Source organism: Lampetra fluviatilis, chromosome 8 (assembly GCF_964198595.1).
Source record: "Lampetra fluviatilis chromosome 8, kcLamFluv1.1, whole genome shotgun sequence".
Taxonomy (NCBI): domain Eukaryota; kingdom Metazoa; phylum Chordata; class Hyperoartia; order Petromyzontiformes; family Petromyzontidae; genus Lampetra; species Lampetra fluviatilis.
In genome coordinates this window covers 13,239,775-13,266,267 of record NC_136282.1, presented here as the reverse complement: position 1 = coordinate 13,266,267, position 26,493 = coordinate 13,239,775, and the positions used below count along the sequence as shown (strand labels likewise).

Below are 26,493 nucleotides of genomic sequence, written 5' to 3'. Positions count from 1 at the left end.
TGTTTATCAAAATTACTTTTGCAGTAAGTGGCACAGAGAGAGGGCGGGGGGGGACAACATATAAATTTGACTACGATGTCCAACAATCAATGTATTTAGTCCAGACCTTGAAATGACTATACTTATCACGAAAAAAAGAAAGCCCTCTCTCATCGTGCTTAGAAACATTCTAAATAAATGGTTCAATATGTGCAATAGATTTCAACAATGGATTCCAAAGAAACCTTTTTCAGCATGGTCGCGACCTTCACGTTCATTTGACGAAATCATGGTTACCATGGAAACTTTAGAAAAAAGGCACCAACGTGGGATTCCATGTGTGTTCTCGTATTGTTACACAAAGCTACATGCGTGGTTAATAGTAAACACGGATCAATTAAGAATCCTCGCATGCGCCAGGACAGGCAGGCTATGAATACAATGAACGCAATTTGTTTTTGTGTTTTTCGGAGCGGCGTTCGGAATAGACAAAAAAAACTGCGCAGAAAATGCGATTGCCTAAAAATGTACAGTACCGGGTGGTCTACATTAATTATTATTGTGCAAGTGGAGAGAAAGTGACAATGAGGGGGCTATCTTGTTCAAAAATGCATTAAAAAAAGTGTAATTACAACAGAAAATGAATACTGCAAAAAACCACACACACACGATACTTGCGCGTGCAGAGACAATACGCACGGACATAATAACGAATCCACGATCTCACATGAAAAGACATTTGATCTGCTTAGTTTAGGCAGTGTTTTAATAATTTACAAAGCTGCCGTTGTATTTACATGCATTTGAAAATCAATCACATTCAAGAGATGAAAATGATTAGAGCCTTTCTGTGTATTCCAGTAAACAGCTTCTAGTGTTTTACAGTGTACTTGGGGGAGCTTGTCAGTGCATCACTACCAGACCCCTCCATCTTCCAGTGCCAATGTGCCCCCCCCCCCCCTTTGTGAAATCTGTTCGACAGTCAATGAAACTAAAAAGGGGAACAAACATAAGACACACTCTTAGGTTTTTCGATAAAGTCACGTAGGTAAAAAAGAAATACATATATATAATAAAATAATAATAAATGAAAATAACTCAATTTATTATGTTTTATTTTTATTATTTTATTACTTTCCTTCTACGTGACTTTACCGAAAAAACCGAAGAGTATGAATCCTTGCAGTCACGAAAGCTTCAAATCTAGAAAAAAGACATTTGGCTTGTGGGACTCCTCTAATAGTAATAAAAATAATCTCTTACACTATTTAAACATTAACAGTATCTGGGTCTCTCTTTCACTCCGGCTACATCTGTGTGTGGGTTCATATTGGTCTCCATAACGCAAACTTACAACTGGATCGCGCATACAAACAAAAAAATATATATGGCAAATGGTACACGTTAAGCCACTTTATTGCACGGCTTAAGATGGTACATTCCAATTTATTCTGAATTTGCACCCCATTCCCCCCTTTTTAAGTTAATTTGGTCTCTTCCAACTTCAAGGCAATTATCATCTGCCAGGGAAGACTGGCTTTGTTACAAGCATTCCCCCATATGGCTATAACGTTATATATAAAAAGGTGTCCTTACTAAATGTTCTGTTGCAAACAATGGTTTTTATCAGGGTCGATTTTGAATACAAAAAGAGAAATCCTTATTAAGTGTAGGCCAATGTATGTTTAACTGCAAATGGTATTTTTATGTAGTTGAACGCTAGCGCGGTTGTGTAATTTATCATCAATTCTTCGCTAAAGGCTGAGAATAAAGCCCCCATTGCTCCGTCACTGGGGAAATAACTGCTTTGTTATTATCAGCACCACGCAGGAGACTTCAAACGCTGTATCTTTTCATGCGCTCGGGGTCCGAACACTCGTCATCGTCAATCAAAAGTAATGTTGCCACTGGACTGAGTTAATGCCATTTTCTTGCTTTATATGAAAATAATAATAATCAACTAAGCAATGGATATTGGACGTGAAACAACGCGTTTGCACGCAAGAATATATGCAGCGTGATGCCACAAAATCCTTCCTAAACCTTGTATACTGTACCCGCTGTGTGTCTATATATTTGTGGGGAGCGGTGGTGTAGTGGTTAACCTGGCGACCCTGGTTCGATTCCAGCTGTCGGCCAGCACCAGTGGCAATTACCTGAAACCGGTCCTGGGTCTCCCCTAGGTCGACTCAGCCACAAATGAGTACCTGGTGCGGTGTGTAAAGATCGCCACGAGGGAGACGAAGACGGCCAGGCGTGGTGTTGGCCACCCACCCTCTTGTGTGCCGTGCCGGCCTTCATAGGTGCTCGCTAACAGCACTTGCCCCAACAGTCTGTCACAGGCTATACGGGGCATCTTTGTCTTTATATATTTGGAGAGTACTGTACACTTGACACCTTTATATTTCATAATTTTATAACTCTGCAATGCAGCGCGAGGTCGATGTTTGTTGACGTCATCGCCCAAATCAAAATTTGAAAATGACCCCACAACTAAATTGTACAAAAAAATCGATAACGGTTCCCCACCGTAAGGGTAAACTAGGTTGCCCTTGCAACAAAAATAACAAAAAATAAATATCCAATGTCTGTTATCTTGATAAATGAAGCAACATTAAACCGAAGCTCACGTACTTGTGTATAGTAAACAGTTTTTTTGGTCATTAGTTTGTTTTTTAAACAAACACTACACAACAGATACAATTTAAAATAATCTCTCAGCAGAGTGTGTTGGGGGGGGGGGAACAGTGTGCTTTGCTTATCTGGGATTCTTTACATCAATCCCAAAACCTAAATGGCCCCGGCGCGAAAGGACGCAGAAAGATGGCAAGCACGTTTGTTAGAGCAAGCTCAGTATTAATGAAGCTAAGGGGCCTTTAAAAAAATCCTTTTAAGCAGATCAACAAATGAAGGGTGGGAGGGGGCACGTTGGGAAGGGGGAGTTTGAGGGGGGGGGTTCACAGCTGCAAGCTCATCAATTACTTAAAAGGGAAAAAATAGCTGTGAAGTCAAAGCCAGTTAATGGTGGTCATATACATTTTGGTTTTCACTAACCCCCCTTGCCCATCCCCCCTCCATCTATTAATTGGACCGAAAAAGTAAATTTTACAATTAAACCCATTTTCAGTTTATTAAAAGCATGCGTTCTCCCCCCTCTCCTCCGTTTGCACGTAAATAAAATGCACGTATATGCGCACCGCGCAAACAAAACCACACGCGCGCACGGATTAAAGATCTGTATCCGTGCAATTGCGGCAGCGTATACGGACGGAGCGGTGCATACATTTTGTATCAAAACATCCTGCAGTGTTGGCCAGCGGCAATAAACACAAAAGCCAGCCAGCCACCAAGCCAAGACGTAAGTCAGGGCACGGTGGCAACACAAATAGTGTCAGATGCGACTTGGGCTCTAGGGACTCCCAACAGCCAATAGAAAACGATCTCGAGTCTCCATCTAAGGGTTTAAGTTACAAACTTTGCGACGGTGACGGCGATGACACTGTTGCTGGCATCTGCCCAGGAGGATTCAGGCGTTTCCACCAGTAGAACTTTGCCTTTCTTTTTTTGGCTCCAACGAGAATGCTAATGTCCCTTCACGCACAATTCATCCGTAATATTACCAATGGTTTTCGGCACCCATACATATTTAAAGAAATCTTTGCGTACACCGAATACACCACTGGCTTGGAGAAAATTGCGTGGGGGGGGGGGAAAAAGATTGTGAACTATCAGATAAGTACTTATTGATTTCAGGCAAATCATGTCCATGATTGGATTTTGAATCAGCCTCTTTTCTCATTATACGTTTGCATTCCCTTTCAAACGCTAAAGTTGCGTGAGCTCACGCAGAAATGAACCCCGTTTAATGGCACACTGCAGCACGGTGGTTGGGCAAAAGGCATGAATAAACAACAGCACAACAAATAACAGGCTTGTGGATTAACCCACGGCTATGGGCGTAAATGGCTCAGAATAACAACACATTGCAATTATAATTCCCGTGTAGAGCATGTTTAATACAGAGTCCATGCAAAGCAAAGGCTCTTTTATTCGGTAATATGGTTTGTGGTTTGGTCGAACAAACATGACTACAACGTTCACATAAATAAGCAGTAACTACCGTGAACCAGTTAAGTTGCAAACGCTCACCACAAACATGCCCGAGACGCCTTCAGCACGAGAACAAATCTCAGCCTCCAGGTCCACCCCCCCCCCGGCACGCAATTAGGCGCACGAGCAATAGTTGTTTATGCAGGCTGCGCTAACAACGTCATGGGCACCTGCCAATTGCCCCCCCCTTTAAAAAAAATTGACGTCTCTCAAAATGCCCCCCCCCACACACACTTGCATGCAAATGACACGCGGTCACACGGATTTAAAAACGGTGGCCAGTTCAAGATCGTGGGGGGGGGGGGTTTAGGACATCCGATGCAACCTTCACCAGCAAAACCCACTGACATTTATTATGCACAGGGCTGAAAATGTAGCGAGCGATCCAACGTTTCCGAAAGGACTTTCGGAACAGGAACTCGTTGTTCTAATTAAAAAGCCACTCGGTACAATCAGCATGCAATCAAGCAAAATTCTCAGTAGAAAAAAAGTTTTATGACTTAACATTTAAAAATAAAACTCCCACTTTTTTTCAAAAGGCAAACTTGCATCACTAAGCACAAAGCAAATGCAGAACAATTCCATAAACATACCCTTCAAAACACAATCCGATAGAGGTCCTGCCAATTCACTTGCAAGAGATTGTGCCTATTCATATTTTAAGACATCCCTTAGAAAAGCATTTTTATATATACTGTAGCAATCAGCTGCAGTGGGAAATTCAATGTAAATGGTTTCACTCGGGCACAATTAAAATTCACGGCGTAGCATGCTAAGCTCCCCACCCCCCCACCCCCATCCGAGTAAAGTATTGGCCCTTTTTGGGGAGAATAAGTAAAAAAAATGTACGGCCCTTACCTTGGCTTGATGTTTGGGTACCCCATAAATTTAATAACAGCAATTATTTTCTCCTAAACCACTGCATGCACGTTGTGTAGGAAGAAACGGCACAAGCGCAACCAAATCAAGGCGAGCGTATTCGGAATACACACTACTGTATGCACGCCTCCATGTTGGTGATAGAACGGTGATGAAGCAGATGCCTCTTAAGCTTCAAGTATTACACGGTAAATAAGTAGCCACAAAAGGGGGCATTAAAAAAAATCCGCGGACCAACCACACGGAGAATATTTATGCGCTTACAGCCAATGCTTATTTATTAAACCAGTTGTAACTAACGAGCTGGCAAATATTTCGACAGGTCACAAAAGGCCTTCAGCTCTGGCAAAACTAAGATGCACTGTACATCTCATGATTTGTTTTTTTATGTATTTTGTGTTTATCCAGGGAAATAGCCATTTTAATATTTCAGACACGTACCAAAGATTTGTCAAACTAAAAAAAATATGCTATGCACTTCTTTACAATTCCCTCATTTTAATCAGTACAGCCTTGGGAAGACACTCTAAATAAAACACATTCGAATGATTCGTCAGAACACAACAAATCAAAACACTTACAACGTGCGAGCAACATGGCTAGCAACGATCTGTGCTACCATGCCATCTGACGTGACCAGGTTATTACGACAAACGCCTTGAGACGTGGGCTTTTTACTACGAGAATTGTACAATGGTTACCAGCAAACCCACCTCAACCACCCACAGAGCAATATTGTTCAAGGCAATGTGCAAATAAACATAGTTCAATCGTAGCGCTGAGTCTCGCCACGGACAATAGACCAATAATTAACCTTAAAGCAACATTCAAACCCATGGAAAGGGGCACGATCTCAAAGTTTGCCACAAATGTGTGTTTGATGCGTTATATAGACCTCAAAACTCTTCCTCTGCAGAGTGTATTGAAATCAATACATTTCCTTTTTAAATCAATCGCTATTCACGTGCGAGCATGTTGACCAAACTTATCTTTTCGTATATTGGATACCTGCACAACTTTAATATGAAAGGTCCATCAATTTTTTTTTTACATATAGTTGCTAACATTTTCGAGGGGAATTTTGGGATACTTGCATACAAAGGTCCCCTCTCGCAAATTATGTCAGAGGGGTTTTGACGTCCATTTTGCAGCAGATGGTGCATTTGTTAAGTGAAACTACTGGGAGGGAGGGGGGGCGAATTTAGAATCAAAGCATCAAGGATCAAAACTGTACAAACTGTGTCAGTACTGACCACTAGACTGGTTATATGTATACATTAGAGCTGTTATAATTAGTCAATTAATTATTTAAACATTGCAATCAAACTACATTTGTTGTGGCTGATTACTCGGGCACCTTTAAGAAATGGCACCACCACCTCTACGTCAGACTGATGTGGCTAATGGCATTGGTGACATCATCAAGCCCTGCCCAACATCTCCCTTCCAGCGGCACACGCTAAAACAGATGCGAGACTTATTTTTTCTCAAACGTATATTTGCGTCTTCCCGACTAGCTGAGAAATAGAACCGATAACCAGCAACATATTGCTTTAATATTGAGATAGACCCAGCCGTATTGTAAATATATGTTTTGTGTACTTAATGGATGAAAATGACAATGCAGAAGGCCCGTGGAGAGGTTTCCGTTGAACATTCCGAACCAGAATTTCAAAAGCACAGTTGACACGGAACGTAAAAGACGTCTTGCAATCGAATGCAAAATCTGGGTGCTATTCGCCGATTACACAACCCTCCCCCGCAGAGCGCATATACAGTAATACTGCTACAGAAGCAGCTATCCATTTAGTTCCTACGTTCATTCTCAAACCACCTCAGCCATCAACTTGCCAGGAAGCAAAATTCAATCAGGGCTCCCCAAATGAGGATCCTGAAGTCTTCCACACTATGCTCTGACCACTCAATGACCTATTTATATGTAAACTATATACACGCCTATGGATTAGCGTGTGTGTATCATACAAGAAGTAGTCAAGTAAGCATATGTCGTCCATACGGTGTTAATAAGATGCTGCTTTTTAGACACTGAGATTTCACACTAATCTTTTTCCCTGCTAAGATATATTAATATCCCACTCCATAACAAAGCAGTACATGTAAAGGAGTAGGAATTAATGTGTTATCGTCATCTCAAACAGTGTCGGTGGCTGGGTATTGGACAAGATCTTCCTTCGTACATTTTCGGGAGCAGGGGGAAAAAAGAATGAAAAATATTCTGGCACACGTAGGATTACTAAAATGACTCCATACATTCCCATCTCTACCCACACCCCAGTGCCTCCACCTTCCAACTCCAACACCCCACCCTGAAATCCCTACACCCACCCCATTCCGCCTTAACACGCAGCATCCCTCCCATCACTGTTAAAGACACCGCCCCACCTCTTGCAAAATGTCAGCACTGGAAGGGTCTGGTTTTTCCAAGGAGGGCCCTGTGGGCTGCCCCAACAAGGTGTGATGGAGCACACTACAATTACTGGACATATCAGTGTGCCAAATTGAGCGTGGCCTATATGGCTGGGTTGAAATGTTACATTTTTATTGTCAATTTAGTAGAATCAAAGGGTCCAAGTTCAGTAATTAAGAAGCTGTTTTTATTCATACTTACCTTGCTTAAAACTATGAGGATCACTACAACTTTTCCCCCCTACTCTTTCAAAGCAGTTAACCGATTCCACAACATGATAAGTCCTCTGGACATGCCTGCCAAAATACAGTGTTAAATTTTACATCACATTTGAAAGAGAGAGTCTGGGTGGGTTTGTAGGCGACATTTAGTCACGCTGGGCCCCAAATGATGTGTGAGCAATTGGCAGGAACGCTAGGATTTGCCGCTGCCAGATGGAGAAAATACGGCAATTTCACCTTCACATTTCAAAGCAGTACGGGCTTTAAATCAAACAAAATACGACTTAAATTCCCCCAAAAATTCCAGCGCAGACAATTGCAAGGGAATACTGGTACGATACAGTACTGAGAAATTATTGAATAAAACAAAATCAATGTCTCAGACATTAACCGATAGATTTTCCCAAGTCTCTTGCAAACCACAAAAATATTTGGGATTTTTTTTTCAAACATTTTAAAATAACTATCCATGGCACACAAGTTTTACAGTAAAAAATAAAAAAAACCCAAAAGGGTATATATGTGCATGGTCCGTTAGTCTGGAGACCATTTCAACAAGTTTGCTGCTCCAGAAGGGATTTAACGATTTATCCGTAAGCCTGTTAGGCTCATCGCCACTTGCTGTAAACACTTTCCATTTTACCAAGTCACCCCTACTGTGATGGTACACGTGTGCAATATATAAATATATATCCGTGTATATGAAGCTACCAGCAAACCGGGAGATAGATGGCATTTCCCCCCCCCCCCTCATTTAAAAAAACACATGGTTCAAATATATAAACGTACGACAATTTAGATTACGGCGAGCGTGAAAAATGATATGAAACCGCCGCATCAGGAACACTGTAAAGTCCACTAACCTCGGCAGCTATCAACTTACACCTAATTCCCAGCTCTATATTCATCAACTTGCATTTCCACTGGCTATCAACCTACGCAACCAGAAGTACAGTAATATTTAGCGGGTTTACATTAAACTGGCATTGTTTTACCTCTTGTTTTTGATAAATAATAATTATGTTGTGGGGCTTACTACTTTGGAGCTTGTGATGTATACTACCGCGGAGGTTTTCATGGGTTGTGCAATGTAGTTGTTTTCAGATTTCAGATTGGGGGTTTGAGCTACAACGCGTGTTGTTGGGGATGATGTCCGACAACTGGCTACACACGCTGGAAGCTTCTTCAGCAACTTAAAATGTATAATTCTAATTGTTCAGGAACTGAATATTGAGAATACTCAGTTCGTTAACATTCAGTTTCTGCAGAACCTCCGAGGACATGTAGCAAAAGATAGTACAATAGGTACGTGTATATATAGAAATAAACTTAAATGTGGGGCACACAACCTGCACAGGATGACACACTTCCATAAAAACGGCTAACTGGAATCGTGTTGAAAATATTTTCAAATAAATCTGTGGTCTTGTGAGTGGTGACTTAGGACGAGGCGACCTGGACTTCGACAGTTTGGCTAGGTAAAGTGAAACGGGACAAATATGTGAAACTTTCCACAAGGAGTCAGTCCCAGGGACAGTGAATTTAAAACCAACATTAGCAGCCCAGCAAAAGGTCGTTAAAAACAATAAAAAATATATACACCAATTACATAATGTTTACATCACCAGCCAATTATAGTAAACATAACATAAGCTTTGTGAAACAAATGTAACATTTAAAGTCGCCACTTTGGCTGTCAGAACTGTGAGATTTCCGATGGAAATTAAAAGTTACCACTTAGGCTTGAAGCATGGTGATGTTTCCGATGGCAATTTCGTTTTCACCCCCTTTAAACCAAGAGGGGGAATTGGGGAGCAGAGGGTGAGGCTTCCATAGAGCATCAACATCACTAATTAAAGTCGAGGGGAATGGACCGTAACTTGACAGCCCCGAGCCAGGATTTTGACGTTTCCTCATTCAATTGATTCTTCCCAATTAAAACAATGAGATAATACGACTTACGAACTTGCCCACGTTACACTTCGAACGTGCGTTATGGCCTGCAAAAACCTTGAAATTCCCTTTCTCAACTCACCTCTCCGAGCAGTGATAATTTGGGAAATGAAAACGAACATCTGAGAGTTGCCAAATTATGACGGACCTATAGTCTTCTCTCACAGGATCGTACTGGGAAAACACAAGTCGGTGTCGTGTATTTTAAATCTGTCCTATTTTGGATGTGAGCCATCCATAAAAGGTAATGCAATAACTGTGCGCAAAACCAATTTATTAAGCTTTATCTTTAATACTGGAGCACAAATTGAAAGGGATAATCTTTACCCTGGATAAAAAAATTGCTTTAAACATGTCACGTTCACATCCACGAAAACCTCGTGGTACACTTAATATAATTTTACCGACCTTTTACAGTCAGGTTTGATTGTAAAAATATGTACGTACAAGAACATGCAAGGTGCAATTAAAAAAAATAGGCCAAGCAATTTTGCCAATAAATGAAAACCAAAGGCTGACTCATTCCCCGTGCACGGGCAAAGTATTATTACAATTAAAACGTGATTAATATCTTCTTACCACGCATTTGCTCAGCCCCTGTTGCGTTGGGGCAATGCCTTCAGAATGACAATGATTAACACGGAAAGGACCCTCAAAGAATGCACTGTAGCGTTAACAAACCAACTCTATAAATTTTGGTCGGCACTCCCCGTGTCTCGGCTACAGCTGTGCACCCAAATGCAATCTCAAGTCAGGCGGGGCGAGAATTAATCTGTAGAGTTCATTATGGAACCAAACAGCACACTGGGGAAATAGGCACTGGTGCTGGGGTTTTTTTTTTGAGGGGGGGGGGTTACTTATTGGGGGTTGTTTGCTGTTGAAATTTTACCAAAAAGTTACGCAAATATACATATGCGGCTTAGGCACAATACACATCAATATAGAGTAGAAAATTACAAAACTGCGTGCCTCCATTTCACAAAGTAGCCTGTTCTTTACCCTGCTATTCTGCTGAGATGTACCACAATAATTGCTTCCAAGATGTGTAGAGCTCTTCATGGAAATACACTGCCGAGGCACTTGTATAATGCTGTCATACCGGTTTCCAATGCTCAACAAAGGATGATGTGTAATGGGCCGGTCACAAATGCAAAGAATCAGTGAAGGACAAAAAATAATCCTCAAAATAAAAAAATATTAACTTCGTGTGCAATTCAAAATGTCAATCAAGTTAACAAGAAAAACTGACGTACACAAACATGTGCTCAAGCATGTGCCATTAGCAATGCAGCGAGGACTTTAGCTCTAGACTGGATTTAAAAGGAGCCATCCTATAAACAGTGTCTATAAGGGTTACTGGACTGCAATTGTTTCTGTACTGCACTAGTCTGTAAATATCCCACCTGAGAACCCGTATCAGCAGTACAGTACGAACGTTATGACCTTACTGCATAAACACTGCACGACAAAATAAAAAACTCCCAATAGTGGTTAAATAACAGATAATAATTAACAATGGCGCAAAATGTTAAAATATGCACGCAGGCAATGTGGAATTAGAAACACAGCAGAGTAATTAATGTTCCACGTTATATTGTTTTGGTATTGCAAAAAAAACATCGAATAAACTATTTAATGCCACGAAGGGTGTAAATGCATTTTTATAAAGTGCAAAATTCTGACAGCTGCCAGTTCTGAACGCAGGACTCCTCCATCAGAGTAGCTTCTCTCTCTCTCTCTGCTTACCCCCCTCCCCTCCCTCCACTCCCGCTTCTGTCTTGCACATTTGATGTTGCCGTCACTGGAATTCATTTATCACTGGCAGTCGCCGAAATGGAGGCTTGAGCACAAACAATGGAAAGGATTTGAGTTTAAGACTGCCGAGAGTATTAAAAAAGGGGAAAGAGGAACCCTATTTCTCAAAAAACCCCACAGAATCCACCACCCCCACTCGTGGGGATTTTGCCAATGCAACCTGTATTCATTACTGGCGTTGTACACTCATGAAATAAAAAGTACCAACCGTGTAACACTAAATGAGAATATTATATCCATACCAATGGTTATTTTTTCTAAGTCCATTGATTCAAATATGAAGGGGAATCCTATATACACATCAATAACTTTAGCAGCATTTGGAGACTCTGAAAAGGATAGGTAATTTTCTACAAAGGTTAAAAAGCCTGAAGCAATAATAGCATAAGTGGAAAATGCAAATGCTTGATGATTTGACTAGAGTGGTGGGGGGGGGGTTATATTTGGGGTCACGTGGCTCGCAATGGAAATCGCCATCTGATCGCTGTGCGGCTTGCAGGCCGACAAAAGCCACCCACCCCCTTAATGGCAACTGCCACTAACTCCCTACACCACCCCCAGCCCTAACCCCCCCCTACGATATCCACCCCCCAAACCCCACTGCAACCTCACACCCATCCACCCCAAGCACCACCACCACCGTCCCCCCCCCACCAACCCTACCCTACCACCCTACCCAACAAAGGCCCTTCTCGACTGTCATGCTCCATGTGTTATGGGGATGCGCCAATGGTTTGATCGCCAGGCCTCTTCCCAAATGAGTGCTCTACTTTCCATACAACATCTGTGACATTCGGCAAGAAAAATAAAAGATACCCCGCGTAGACCTTGCCACGTTCCGAATGTAAATAACCCGCTGATGAGTCAGCAGTTCGTGTTGGGACGCTGCGGTCCGAGGTAATTCGTGTGGTACGGGTAAGAGGAAGATGGTTGGGAGAAACACAACAAAAGCAAGGATGTTCGTCTAACAGACGAAACGTCTGGTGTAAAAGTTTCGTTGAGAAATCCCGGTAAAGAAGGAAAAACGGATGTAGAAAATGCGGGAATTATGGGCATCGAGTAGCCACCACGGGTTCATGATCATAAACAACGTCTATCCACAAAATGTTAATGTTATAAATTATTCACGAAGACCCCCTCCCCCCCCCCCCATCAGTCGCATCGTTTTCACATACACAAGAACTTAATCGTCAGCCGAGACTGACCACCAACTACAATTGACCAGAAAGTATGGCGTTTATATTTTTTTTTGTTTCCCCTTACCAAAAAAAATAAGGGCACACAACTAATCCCAAGTGCACAAAGCCACCAACCCACCCAACCCACTGCTCGTCCTCCCCCTACCATCAAAATCCTGCAAAGGAAGCCGATGTGGCCTACAGAACTGTAAAGTTCAAATTTATGCACCGTGTGTGTACGTGTGTGTGTGTGTGCTACGTGCGTTACGTGTGCTTGTGTGCTACGTGCGTTACGTGTGCGCATACTCTGTGTGGTGGTGTAATACAGTAAACCCGACGAAGAGGCACGTGTGGAGGCGAGAGTGCGTGGGCTTCTGCTACTACTGCCACGCAGTTGCCCCCCTCTCTCTCTGCCCCCGTTTATACGTTCTGAAAGCCAATCGCTATCGATTAATTCCGAGCCAGCGCAGCCACCACCAACGGCGGACACGGTGGTTGCAACGCGAAACAGCAGCAGCAGCAGCTGAAAATTCTTCCACAAGACGATGTACAACAACAACAAAAGGAGGCTGTGGCAACACTTTTCTTGATAACGCGGGGGGCACACACGTGGTGAATGTGGACAGAGATGAAAAGGAGGGCATCATTAAGAGCTAAAAAAATATGTATACCATAAACTCACACCGCTTGCAATGCAAGTGGATTTTCCAATTAAAGGAGAAAAAAATGTCACGGCTCTCTCCTTAATTCACTGGACTCGAGGAATGCCATCCCTTTGATCCAAGTGAAGTGTGAAAATAAACACAAAAAATACAGCACTACGCTGTGAAAGGTTTGCTCGCCCGTACACTACAAGAAAATATTGCACAACCAAGTCCGCAAAAGTAAGCACACGAAGCCGATCAGTGTAACCATCTAAAATAAATGTCGCTCATCAAAAGCAGCAACTAATAAAAAAGTTTTAAATGCCACTGGGTGTGTGTTTTTTTGTCAAGCCTTCAAAAAAGCCCATCACTAATAGATGGCGGTCAGCCATTTTGCGTAGTCTTCTCAACCACCATTGTCAAGAAGTGTTTTATCCCAAAAAAAATTAACTGACGGCGAGGCACCTGTAGTATTGCACTATAAAACGCAACAAATATTTTTTAGTAAAAAAAAAGCTGAGAAATAAACAGTAACGAAACAAATAACACCAAGGCGGAATCGAGAGAGATTTTATCTCTCTCTCTACGTTCACGACACCCCCCCCCCTCCAAAATGCTGCATAAATCATCTCACATCAGTACAGTGCACGAGAGACTTTGAAACCAAAGTCACTTTTTATCTGCGACGGTCTTGCACCTCGGGCTTGCGCTGCGCAAAAAAAAAACTACTGCAAAGCACGACGGGGAATTTGTTTTGGGTGGAAGTGAAAAAAAAACACGAGGCCCTGTTAAAGAGCCGCATGGAAATAAAAAAAATGCAACCCCCCTCCTCCTCCTCCACTCGCCATCCAATTGCTCAGTGGGAGGGAACCCCCTGACCATTGCAGAGGGATGCATAAACCTTCATCGCGCTACTGAAAATGCACACCGAGCTGCATCGATGCACTGTAATTCAAGCCTAGCCTACTTGCCTTTTTTATACAGTGGTGGCGAGATACGCATGTCCAGGCAAAACACTTTGTTCTCAAATATGTGCTGCGACAGAGTAGCTTAAGCGTGTACCCATCGCATTCACACTGCGTTCTCTTTTTGTCGGCTATACATAAGCTACTTGAACCAACCGTACCTATGGATAAGAATGATTTTTTTTACGGGGGGAAAAAAATGGAGCTGTACATTTTCAAACTTTTTTTTTGATATGTGAAGACATTGTAGAATTAAGCTGTTTGAAAAAACATTTCTTGTATCAGGCAACGTACTTAAATAATCAATTTCTGCTGGAACAACAACAAAAAAATCAGTGTGGCCACGAATATCACAAAGCATAAATTCCATTGTGGAACATCTTTGTTACCACTCAAGGAGAAAATATGCCTGGACATATCTAAAATAACCCAAAACGTGTAATTCCGCCAGAACAGCAAACAACCCGTTATAATTTAATACCGCAACAATTTATACTTGCGGTGTTTAAAGAGAAATTGGCTCAATCCATGACAGCAGCTCCTGTTTAAGCATGTATGGCACTGTATTACGTTTAAAATATTCTATCAGTCACCTGCTTTAAAAGGAGCGTGCCTGTTATTCAATGTGAAATTCAACATTTAGACCCATTTTGTTTAACTTAAGTGTTAGGTTGGTGTCTCATCTGGAAACATCATTGTGTCTAAATTTGCAGAAGCTGGCACGTTTAACTGTATTAAAAAACATTAACAACATTACAAAAATCTGATGTTTTTTCAGTTTTAGACCCATAACATTTTTTTTTAAAGATAGTTCATGCAGTACTGGCGGCAAACCATTCAAAGGATCCGAATATTACTTCCCCAATACACGGATAACATTCGAAACAAAGTGCGAACAAATCTGATAATTTTGCGTGTTATATTTGTAAATGTTTTGCTATGCACACCAAAATAACGGAGTGAATGCAGTGCACTCAATTACGAAATCGGAGATGCGCCTGACAACCATAAGTCACGCATGCAGAAGAGGATGTGGACAATCACAGCCAGCATTTTGCCCAGGCCCATACCCTCAACGTTGCTTCGTGACAATCAGGTAACAACGGGCACCGTACCAACGCAATGTTGCAATAAACGCAGCGTGGTACAGTTCTAAAAACCCCAACAACTTGAGGTACCGTCTCAAAAATAAAAAGGCTGTCAAATTTAAATGTTAAAAGTGCAGTTCTGACCCGTTTTGCCCTGATCTACATACAGCTTATCCAGAAGTGCAGAGCACTTATGCATTTTTAAACATGTGTGATCTACTCTTGTTTCAACTTTAGATTTAATAGATTTTTTTTGCTACGAATACCATTTTCTTAATTTCTGTAAGCTTACAACAGCAATGGGCATGTGTCAAAGAGCGTTGTGTTGTCTCGTGCAAGTGGGCATGTTCTTGTACAGTATTCAAAAAATACATTATAGTTTACTTCAACTGGCCTGTTTTTTTTTCTCCAATAAAGTTCCTATTAAAATAACTTAAATATCAAAATATTAACAATTCACGCAAAATCCCATCAAGTAAAGAGTATTTGTGTTTGCTCAGCTGGTCAGCTTTAGTTCCAGCGAATGCACAGCTCCCATAAAGTTGCCATTTTCTCTCCATTACCATCCATGATCTTTCTCAGTTCATCCTTACCTTTCGCTCCGTGACAAAATTCACAACAATGCCCGCTTTATACAACGTACGATTGTTTACACAAATATTGTTTTCAATGCGAACTAATGTGTTGACGTCATGTTTTGTAATCATCACCGAATATCAAAAAAGGTAATAGATTTCTTTGACTAAAACAACACGCAACATTCGTGTGTCTATCATGTAAAAATGAGGTTTGATGTCACGATTAAAGTGACACAATATCAAACAAAAGTTAACTTTGATAACACGTATGGCAGGCAGAATACAGCCGCTTTAGCGGACACTAAAATAATCATTCTTTACAATGTTAAGACGGAAGATCACAACACACAGCTTAACAATAAACTCCCAGACTTAACAACAAAAATAGACCCCCACAGAAGAGCAAACATCTAAGAATCAAAAGTTCCGGTTCCAGATTTACCATGAAAGGTGCTTAAGGCACCATTTTGATTTTTTCCAGGATTGGCATTTCATCTCATGGGCTGCATGCAATCTGTAAGTAGCAGGTGCAGCATTCCGAGTCCATTATCTTTGCCTATTTCTTTTTATAAAAACAACTCCAAATCTAACAAAGGGCACCTGCAAATAAATGTACAGACCCCCCCCGCTCTCTTTTGGAGCTGCTCATATTAATTGCTTTGCATTTTTAAAAAAATGCTTTACAGGCCCGTTATCCGAACGAGGATTATTTCTTTTTTAATATTCACAAAAAGTTGTAATTTTAAGAACCCACAAAAAAACACTGGTATGAATGCAAGCCTCTGTAGAGATAGTGGACACTCGCAGTTACTCACTTGCTTTTCACTGAGCGAAGTTATTTTAGCCTGGCATTCATGGAGCTGCTTCTTCAATTCTGCATTCTGAAAAGTAAAAAAAACACTGTTAAAAAGAGAGAAAAAAACATCACCTCCGTTTTATAAACATTACTGCCACGACACAAATTATATTTCTAATGCTGTACAGGCCAAGCGCATGGGCAACCCATTTAGTCAAAAAAGTGCACTTGCTATAAATACACAAAGCGTGATGCTGGGGGGGAGGGAGGGGGACACGTGGTCATTGGGTGAGAAAAAAGTGATACCAGGGCAAAGGCTCTGAGGATAGAGCCTAAAAACAGAGGCTTGGGGCGGGGGGCAGGTGGAATGGCACCACCACTGGCCACAAGGAGAGTCCAGGAACAATCTGTATTAGCTGAGCCACACCTACGGCTGGGGAGAGAGCATGGGGTTTTTTTCCTTCTTCTTCTTTAAAGACCCGCCCTTCTCGCATGTGGACACGTGGGCGCACGCAAGTATGGGAAATGGTTTGGTCATCGTACCTGGGGGTCTTGCTTCATCTGCACAACAAGTTTCTGAAAGACACACACACATGGTATGGAGTGTATATATGGTGGCCTGTAACCGCTGTACTTCTTAACACAGCAGTGCGCGAGAGAGGGAAACACTGCAAAGCAACCAAATCACTTGCCCCTACCCTAAATATAAAATACAAGCCTCTCCCCCCCCCCGTCTTCCTTCCTCCATCAAAGTAGCAGAAATGAAATTAAGTGTGAACAAGGTAAGAGAATGGGCTACCCTGCTTTGAGAAGCATGTTTAACAACAAGGAAGCCTCGGGCGCCTGGGGCCTACAGTATGGATTATTCAACGACGCTCGCTACTGTGGTGCAACAAGCATTACAAAACAAGAGACACACAAACGCGATCTCACGAAAGGGGAGGGAAGATATTGCATATCGACACAACACCCAAAACCATTAACCATTGCTATTCACATAAGCGCCCGTGGTCTCAACTAACGTCAAGTTTATCAAACAAAAAGAGTAACACGCAAAGGCCAATCACCGAGGTACGATCACAACCACAATTCGCAACAATTCGCAACAATTCACAACCACAATTCACAACAATTCACAACCAAAATTCACAATAACCATCGTAAATGATCGCTACACAATGCAGCACCACATATATTAATGTTGCAACCCAACAGCAGCAACAACAACCACCACCATCAAATTAATCCAACTACAAGCCAGACGTGCCAACATTATTGTAATACAATACCCCCCAAAAAATAAGAAAATTAACAATTTGTATCGTCAAAAAGGGAACAGAAACACCAAGCTATCACCGCCGCCCATCAACTAAATCGAAAACTAACATGTATTTCCCACCTCGCGTATAATAATCGTGGTTTATAATGTTGTACGAGTATCAACTATAGTATATTCTATCTCGATTTGCTGCCTGCCACATTGTGCAAGTTTAACACTTCCTGGGCCAAGGCCGAGCCATGCGTCCCCCCCACCAACCCTGGCGCCTTTTGCCCGGGCCTCGCTCGCCCTGCTCGGCCAAATAAAAAGTGGTGGTAGTGTTGGTGTTGGCAAGAGAAAGAGAGAAGAAGAGGGGGATAACAGCAACAACTTTGTAGGGGAAAATGACAACAACGATGATGATGATGGAAGAGAGAGGGGGGGCAATGCCGTGATAGTCGTGGTGACCACTATCGTTATCTTAACCCTCTAACCCAATAACCTAACATTCTCCCCTTCCCCATCCTCTAACCCCGTGATGAGAGGGGAAATGTTGGCCTACGTGAGGTTAAGAGGAGAAAATATCCAGAGTTGTACTGTGGGGGTGGTGGGGGGGGGGCATAGGGTCACCGCGAAGCTGTTATCATTTAAATAGTTTCACAAATTACGTATTCAGTCTTCGTACTATTTTGAGAAATCCGACTAGTTAACAATATACGTCGTGAATGTGCACTATTATTTCATCCAAATTAATTTAAATTATTATTTTAAGTAGTCATCTAATCATCTAATCATGGTTGTGTGTTCAAAAACACATCTACACTATAATATTGTTCGCAGCGACAGTACGAGCCCAACCAAACCATCCAAAACCGAAACCATTTCGGAGGAGGGGGGGAGGAGGGTGTGAAAAGGACGTAAAAAAAATAAGAAATAAAATAAAACAAAAATAAATAACAATAAAAAAATACCCCTCCACCACCACCAACCACCAACAACAACCACCAAAAACCCACACCACCTCCTTTACCCCCCTCCATCCACCTCCAAGAAGTCCCACCCCTACCTGATGGCACTGGATTTCCTTCTTGAGCGCCTCCTGAAGAGCCGACAGCTCCATGCCGGCGACTTTGTAGGGGGGATCCGCCCAGAGCACGAAGGAGGCCAAGAAGAAGCAGCAGCAGCAGAAGAGAAGAGAGAAAAGTACATTAAAAGTGCAGGGCCCCCACTAGAGTGGAGTGAACAATCGCTAAGTTATCTTCACTCGCTCAGCCACAGCTGCTGCTGCTGCCCGCTTGCTTTGCTCGGGACTCATCACACACTTTACGGCGCGGACCGACAAAACACAACACACAGAGAGGAAAAAAAACTTAGAAAAGCAAAGCTCCCCCCTTCAACCACGCTTCCCAAAACAAGCGCTGCTTACCAAAAAAAATATCCTCTTCACCCCCCCCTCTTCTCCTCCTCCTTCTCCAACACACGTAAAACAGACGGCTTGCCGGACTAGCGATCCACGCGATTAAAAAAAAGAAACAAATGTTCACAAGTAAAAAAAATGTGAGTGGGGAGTAAAGGGGTGGTGGGACGGACTACGTTTTCTCCATTGACGGCGAATTTATTTCACTTTGTCTAAGGAATAGGTGTGGTGCGGCCGGCATTGCCTAAGGAAAGTACCCGGATGTAGGGCCTGCTCGCGACTCCTCCCCCTCCGCCCCCCCCTCCATCACCCCTCACCCCCTCCACCCGCGCACTACTTTACTACGCGCTCGCCAAAAAGTACCCGCTTTAAAATGGCAAACTCGGCGCCCCCTTCGCCTCGCGAGAGCCACGAGAACGCGAGGCAAAGACTTGGTCGCCTTCTTTCTCGCCGCAGAGACAGCGAGCGCGGCGGGGAATGGGGGGGGGTAGAGTGATGTGGGTGGGGGGGTGAAGTATGAGGAGGAGGGGGGGTCCACACGTGTGGCCCGGGTGGGCTGGGCCCCTCACCCCCCCCCCTCTCCCTCCGCGTTGTTGCGGGGGGGGGGCGTGAGGAAAGAGGCCCCCACATAGTGCAGGGTCTCTTGTCACCCCCCCCCCCCCATTGACTCTGGGCACAACTTAACTATTGCCACCCGTTCTGCGGTATTGATAATAATAAAACAATTACGTAACAAGTGCTCGGTTTTGAGCCAAAGACATTTCGGCAAACGCCTTTTAGGTGCCCCTCACACAAACTTAAAACACGTGTAGTTGTAACTGCCTGCGTTGTTGGTTTTAACGCGTTTTAAATGGCTGCGTTGTGTTTTTATTTATTTTGAAGTATAATTTTTTTTTACATTTAAATTGCAAATGCTACTCCGTGTGACGTCACGTCGGTGTGACGTCGTGAAGTGACGTCATCGTGGATACAAAGCCGCGTCGTTTTTTAGGCCACTCTTGTGTAATGACGTCATAACACCCCGGGGTGGGGGGGGGTTGCTGAGCTTGACCCATTGGCTTCAGCTTACAGAGTTGCTTCTGTCTGATGGCTGTGCACTTACAGGTCACAGTGATGTAGCAGACAGAAGCTTGTGTTTTCCCTTCCACCACCACCAATGGAGTTTCGGTCCAAAGTTTATACAGTACTGTTAAACCAAGTACTGTACTGTTGTGAGCAATGACGCCACTTAGACGTCAATGTCCAGTTGTGCATTTAATACATCATTTAGTGGTGTGTTGCGTGTGTCTATGTCTTGAGTCATGTTTTTGCTGACTAACTACACCGATGTAAATGTCATAAACATATCAGGCTCAAGTACAGTGCTGTATTTGCAATACAATCTATTAGCTGCCAGGGTTGTTGCTCAATTAAAGAGGGTTAATAATGCGCAGCAAATGGTTATTTTTGTATAATATCGCCGAGGAAAACAACTGTAGGTGTTTAGGCAGATTGCCATTGGGCTATTACTGTATAAGTGTTTACACATTTAATCCGCTCATAGCCTGGTATATTGTACGAACAAATCAATATTTTGTTAATTTTCCCACTGTACCGGTGTATTATGTGTATCGTACATGCAACTTACCCTTCTGTTAATCCACTACAAGATGAAGGCCGCCCACACCAATATATAGGAATACTTATTTTTAAAGCACTAGAGTACCCGTGTATAACTTGCACATCACTGTATACATTTTCTCCTGCTATACTTGTTTTTAACAATGGTTTAATACCATTAATAATAGTGGTATAATCTGTAAGAAGATCACAGTACAACAGTTAGCGCCCACTACCGACCCACCTCGACCGGACACGTGCTAAAGAGCTTTATAGCTCTTCGGATTCCTCCGGTATCAATACATATTCTGATATTTTAGCCTGTAAATAAATGTATGGAGTTGTATTGTTAGCGCAAATTACTGCCTGCAAGAGTGGATTTTTTACATTTAACTTGATTTTATTATAATGGAGCAAGGATATCGGACTGATGTGGTGCAGGTGTTTGAGATAATAAAGATGATGGTAGTGGTCTGGGGAGGTCTTAATCCAGCAGTGTATTGACAGTGACTGATGTTATACATGTTATATAAATATTACACATCACATTGCACATTGTGTTCCACACAAGGAAAGTAAGGTCATAGATTTACCTACTCAAGTCATTGAAATTTTGAACACAGGGGCTAGAACTTACAGGTAAAAAAGCGTGCGTAACATTAAAACCCGTGGCGCCCCATGGATAAATATGGCAGTAATTACGTCCAAATAACAATATTTAACGTCACAAAACACGGCGAGAGATAATTGAACATGACACACCCATTATCGCAGTTTAAATTACATTTGCATAGGTGTGTAAGTGGGGATATAAGCTCAACCTGTCAGCTTTGGCTAACTGAATTACTGTTATTCTTGGTTCTTTCGGTAAAGTCACGTAGAAGGGAAATAATAAAATAATAAAAATATAAAACAATGAAAATTCTCACGACGTTTCGACTGCAACACAAGCAATCATCATCAGGTGTGAAATCCACAGCAATAACATTTGAAAAAAGTGGCGTTTTTTCCTAACGTCAGCACCACTTTTTTCAAAAATTTTTGCTGTGGATTTCACACCTGATGATGATTGCTTGTGTTGCAGTCGAAACGTCGTGAGAATTTTCATTGCTTAATATTTTTATTATTTTATTATTTCCCTTCTACGTGACTTTACCGAAAGAACCAATAATATGAATCCCTGCAGTCACGAAAGCTTTAAATCAAAATTAAATTACTATTGTTAACAGCGATGAATGTCGACGTTCCAGGCTCACGATGCATCGAATCGATATTCTGATTCGTATGCGGTGCATGTACCAGCAATGGGTTCGTGTTACATCGCAGCAACTAGAGGCCGCTTACATTCACGACACGCTACAGACACCGGCCTCTGGGTTCCACTGTACACTTTGCTTGGACGACTTGATTGAAGGTTCGCTTTGGCCATCCTGTGGCAGCCAGTTTGTTCGACCATACTTTCAGTTTCATTTATTTGGTGTAGCCCTGTGAGCCATTCGGCTCTTGAATCGGGTGCAACTGCAACAAACAAAAACATGAAACAAAAACATGAACAAGAAAACATCTTAAAGTGACTATGTGACTATGTGCAAACAGAAAATCCAGGAAATGACAGCAAAATATTCCACAAAAAGCACCGTACACCAACGCTATGTGCAAAAATCCCAGTGGGATGCAAGTCAAACAACTTTGACCATGCCGGCGAGACATCTGGTGGACATCAGTCCATGATTTGGTTTAGATGTTACGACTCGCCCACCGAAATTGGGCCGCTAAACGACTGCGCCACCGCTACACTGCTTCCCACACCGTGGCATTGTGAATATAATAAAAAGGGCTTGTTGCGAGCCATCACCGAGGACAAACTCGTGCATGCAGACATCACCCAACGGCACCGAGAGAAAGAAAGGAAAAAAAACACTAATTCAAATTAATAAGTACGCGTGCGCTCTATAATAATTGAATACGCGTTATATTTGAGATACGAAATCACACTTGAAAGGCGCTGAACCGATTGTAATTTTGTTTATTTTCATCGGGGCTTGCCTGTAAAGTGTTCCGTTAAGCAAAGTGAGTGGGGCTGCATGACGGCCAGGAAGAGACGATGATGATGGTGGTGGTGATGGTCAAAACTAACGTCAGTTAGCAGCCCCTTAGAGCACGTCAACCGGGGAGATGGAGCGGAACAATTAGACCCAGATTGATGATACATCTCAGGACCGTGAGAGATTGTTACTTCTTTAGGGGGGGAGGGGAGGTCCCATCATCCAACAGTGGATGTTTATTTATTTAAAGCTTTGGAGGCAAGGGGTAGGTGGATCACATGCACATTTGTGACACTACCACACCCGCTCGACTGTCAAGGTGACTCCGGAGATGGTGGTTAATACACCGCGTGGGGTTCATGAACCCGTCTGTGTGGACATTTCAACGTTACCCGCATTCCGCAGGAGTAATTAACACCGTTAATTGTAATGTTCTGTGTAGCTCTAAAATAGGACGTAATCCCTATGGCCACAAATAGGCCCTCCAGCCATTTCTGTCGAAAATACAAAATAATCCAATCAATGCTCTTAGATCGAAGGATCACATCGAATGCTTAAACGCATAAGACACAGTACCAATATAACCGATAGTATGATAGCTGTCCAGTTTGAATCGGTGGCGCAATGGTTAGGAACACTATGCTTATAACCCCCGACCAAAGTTCGATTTCCCGCTCACGATCAACATTGATGACGAATATCTCAACGACTCAGCCTTAAATGAGTACCTGGTGTGGTGTGTAAACATCAGCACTGGGGAGACAAAGGCGGTCAGGCGTGATATTGGCAACCCACGTGCTTAGCCCCAACAGTCCGATGAAGGCTACAAAAGGGGGGATCTTTGTCTTTGTTACATTGCACAACCGTGAGAGATGGTGACGGCTTGGGGAGGTCATTCAGCAGTGGATCGACCCTGGCTGCTGATGATGATGAATGTGTGTATTAATGTACTGGAACGTATTGTGCGTGGTGCCTAGAATTCAACATGGCTCAGATGTTGCACACAGCTGTTGTAACCGGGGGCGCTATTGAGTAAAATAAGTGACCAACGCATGGTTTACATTCACTACTTTTACACATCATATCCCAAAACCTGAGGGTATTATCCGGAACTTGGCCCTGGACAGCTCCTGCTGGCTGATATTAAACCCTGCTTATAGTAACAAGTATTGCACATACGTAACTAACCCAAAATTCCACCCTCACGAATTCGATTGTCACGATTCGAGGTTACGATGCTTTTAAAGAATCTGTAATTTTTTTGTCGTCTTGTTGGCCCGAAGTGTGCCTCGTTCTTTGTATGTTCAGTATTTATCTCATATACACTGCCTCGTTTGTGTCTATTTAATAACGAGCATGGGCCAACATGAAAAAAAATGTGTACGAGTCGAAATTGCTGTCATATATCACGAGTGTATCGATTTTAGTCGATAAGTGAAAGCTTTTCATAAGTTTCTGAATCCCATTACATGTTCACGATAGACTGGGGCACGTCTTAAGAACGTGTAATTTCCCATCACTGGGTAAGATAAAGAAGTTATATTCAGGATTGTCTCGGCTCAAGATTTCTAAGTCAATCGCGATTTTGTTTAAAAGGAATCGAAATTTACCAAAGCCACCAGAATTTCCAATGAACGCAGTTCAGTGTTGGACATATCAGCTGTTTGCGGTTGAGGATATTTATGGCCCTGTGTTGTTACCTGTCCCGGTTTGACCCGGATTTGATCCGCATAGTCCGGGAATTGGCCATCTGTGTTCGGTTAAAATCCTGGTAACCTAAAGCAAAAACCGGTTACCGGTTTGTTACGCATAAGGACATGTCTTTTTTTTCGCCCAACAGTATAAATGGGTCCGCCACAGTAGACGGACGGGCAGGTCGCACATGTGGTGGGAGGGGGGTACAGCGTGTGTGTGTGTTGAATCACGACCCACAGTCAATTCGTCTCATCAGTATTGGGGTGAAGAGTTGATAAACACAAGTTAACGTTCTAGATTTGAAGCTTTCGTGACTGCAAGGATTCATGCTCTTAGGTTTTTTCGGTAAAGTCACAGTAAATTTAGCTGTGACGGCCCCACCTGATGACGGAGACTTGTGTTGCCTCCGAAACGTCGTGATTTATTATTTTATTTCTATGTTAATATTTATTATATATTTTTATTTTTACCTACGTGACTTTACCGAAACAACCTAAGAGTACAAGTTACCGTGCCCTCTACAGCGCCCTCTACTGGAGGCCCTGCCACCCACCTGTTGTGGCTGCACAATTACCCTTTGACCTTAACTTTCCCAATCAAAAGCCGCACTCGCCGTGCCGTTTGTTCGCCCCCCGCCCTTTGCAAATGTACTGCATACATTCTTTAGCAATCCACGGGGAACGGTTACAGATTATTCTTTGCTGGCTTTTGTCGCTTAACAAACCCAAATCCTGTATCGAGATCCAGTAGCCACCGGTGTTGTGGTGAACTTTAGTGCACCCAACGTCGCTGCACAGATTTGATAATAGATCGAGAAATATTTGACTGGGTTTTGTTGTTGTTCTGCATTGGAAAAAGACGGCAACCCCACACATGTCAACCCCTTATCAATGCCTAGCTTATATTCTTGGTTCTTTCGGTAAAGTCACGTAGAAGGGAAATAATAAAATTCTATGAATATAAAACAATAAAAATTCTCATGACGTGACTTTACCGAAAAAAACAAGAATATGAATCCCTGCAGTCACGAAAGCTTTAAATAAAAAAATGCCTAGCTTATTACAGACCAATGTAAATCTTATTGGTCACCCCGTGCCCTAAAACATTTCAACGTTCATCCTACAAAGTCCCATCACAAAGGGAAAACACAAACAGACAAAATAAAATATTTGTGGCCGTATTGAAACAGCTGTTACGCCGTATGGACCTGTAAACTCAATTTCCCTGCACAAGAATACGGAGTAAACCTAATGGATTGACAGATATGCAAACCCCCTCCATATGGCCCCGTCATGTGAACGTGGAATTTCAAGCATCGGCTCAAAAAGCGAACAAAGCAAAATCCCCTCACCCAAAGCCAATCTGAGAAGGTTAACAAAGTAAGAACAATAATAATGTAACGTTAAGAGATTAAAAAAATCAACGTTACGTCCAATGACATCACCGCATCACGGCGTCGCGTACCGTTACATGACGTCACGACGCCCGCCCGCGACGTTTTGACGGCACGCAATCACGACGTGACGTGTTTAGCGCCGCACGTAAATTGACAAAACATCCCCCTGTCCCACCGTGTAGGTTAATCAGACTGCCGGGGCAAGTTTGCTGCTGGCGAGTAGCACCTATGAAGGCCGGCGACGGTTCACGACGGGGGGTTGGGTGGCAAACAACCACGCCCGGCCGCCTTTGTCTCTCTCCCTCCCCCCCCCTGGTGTGCGATGCTTTTACACATCGCACCAGGTACTCGTTTTAAGGCTGAGTCGACCTCGGGGAGACCCATGGCCGGTTCTAGATAATCGTCACCGGTGTTGGACCGCAAGCGGTGGGGGGGGGGAATCGACCCCG

The 26,493-nt window shown here is 42.8% G+C and overlaps 1 protein-coding gene across 5 annotated transcripts in view; it reads right to left on the bottom strand.

Moving 5' to 3' along the window:
- Positions 1-19,577, bottom strand: part of LOC144933908 (PHD finger protein 21A-like) — a 47,512-nt gene extending 27,935 nt beyond the window's left edge. For 2 of the 5 annotated variants that reach the window (XM_078859206.1, XM_078859208.1), the window contains exons 1-3: positions 18,959-19,294; positions 17,178-17,210; positions 16,654-16,719 (exon numbers count right to left, since the gene is read on the bottom strand). In XM_078859206.1, the coding sequence (XP_078715332.1) occupies positions 16,654-16,719; positions 17,178-17,210; positions 18,959-19,012 (153 nt within the window). In that variant the 5' untranslated portion in view covers positions 19,013-19,294. Of the gene's footprint in view, positions 1-16,653; positions 16,720-17,177; positions 17,211-18,958; positions 19,295-19,318 lie in introns of those variants that run through there. The other 3 variants (XM_078859207.1, XM_078859205.1, XM_078859204.1) reach the window with 2 other exon arrangements.
- Positions 19,578-26,493: the final 6,916 nt, after the last annotated feature.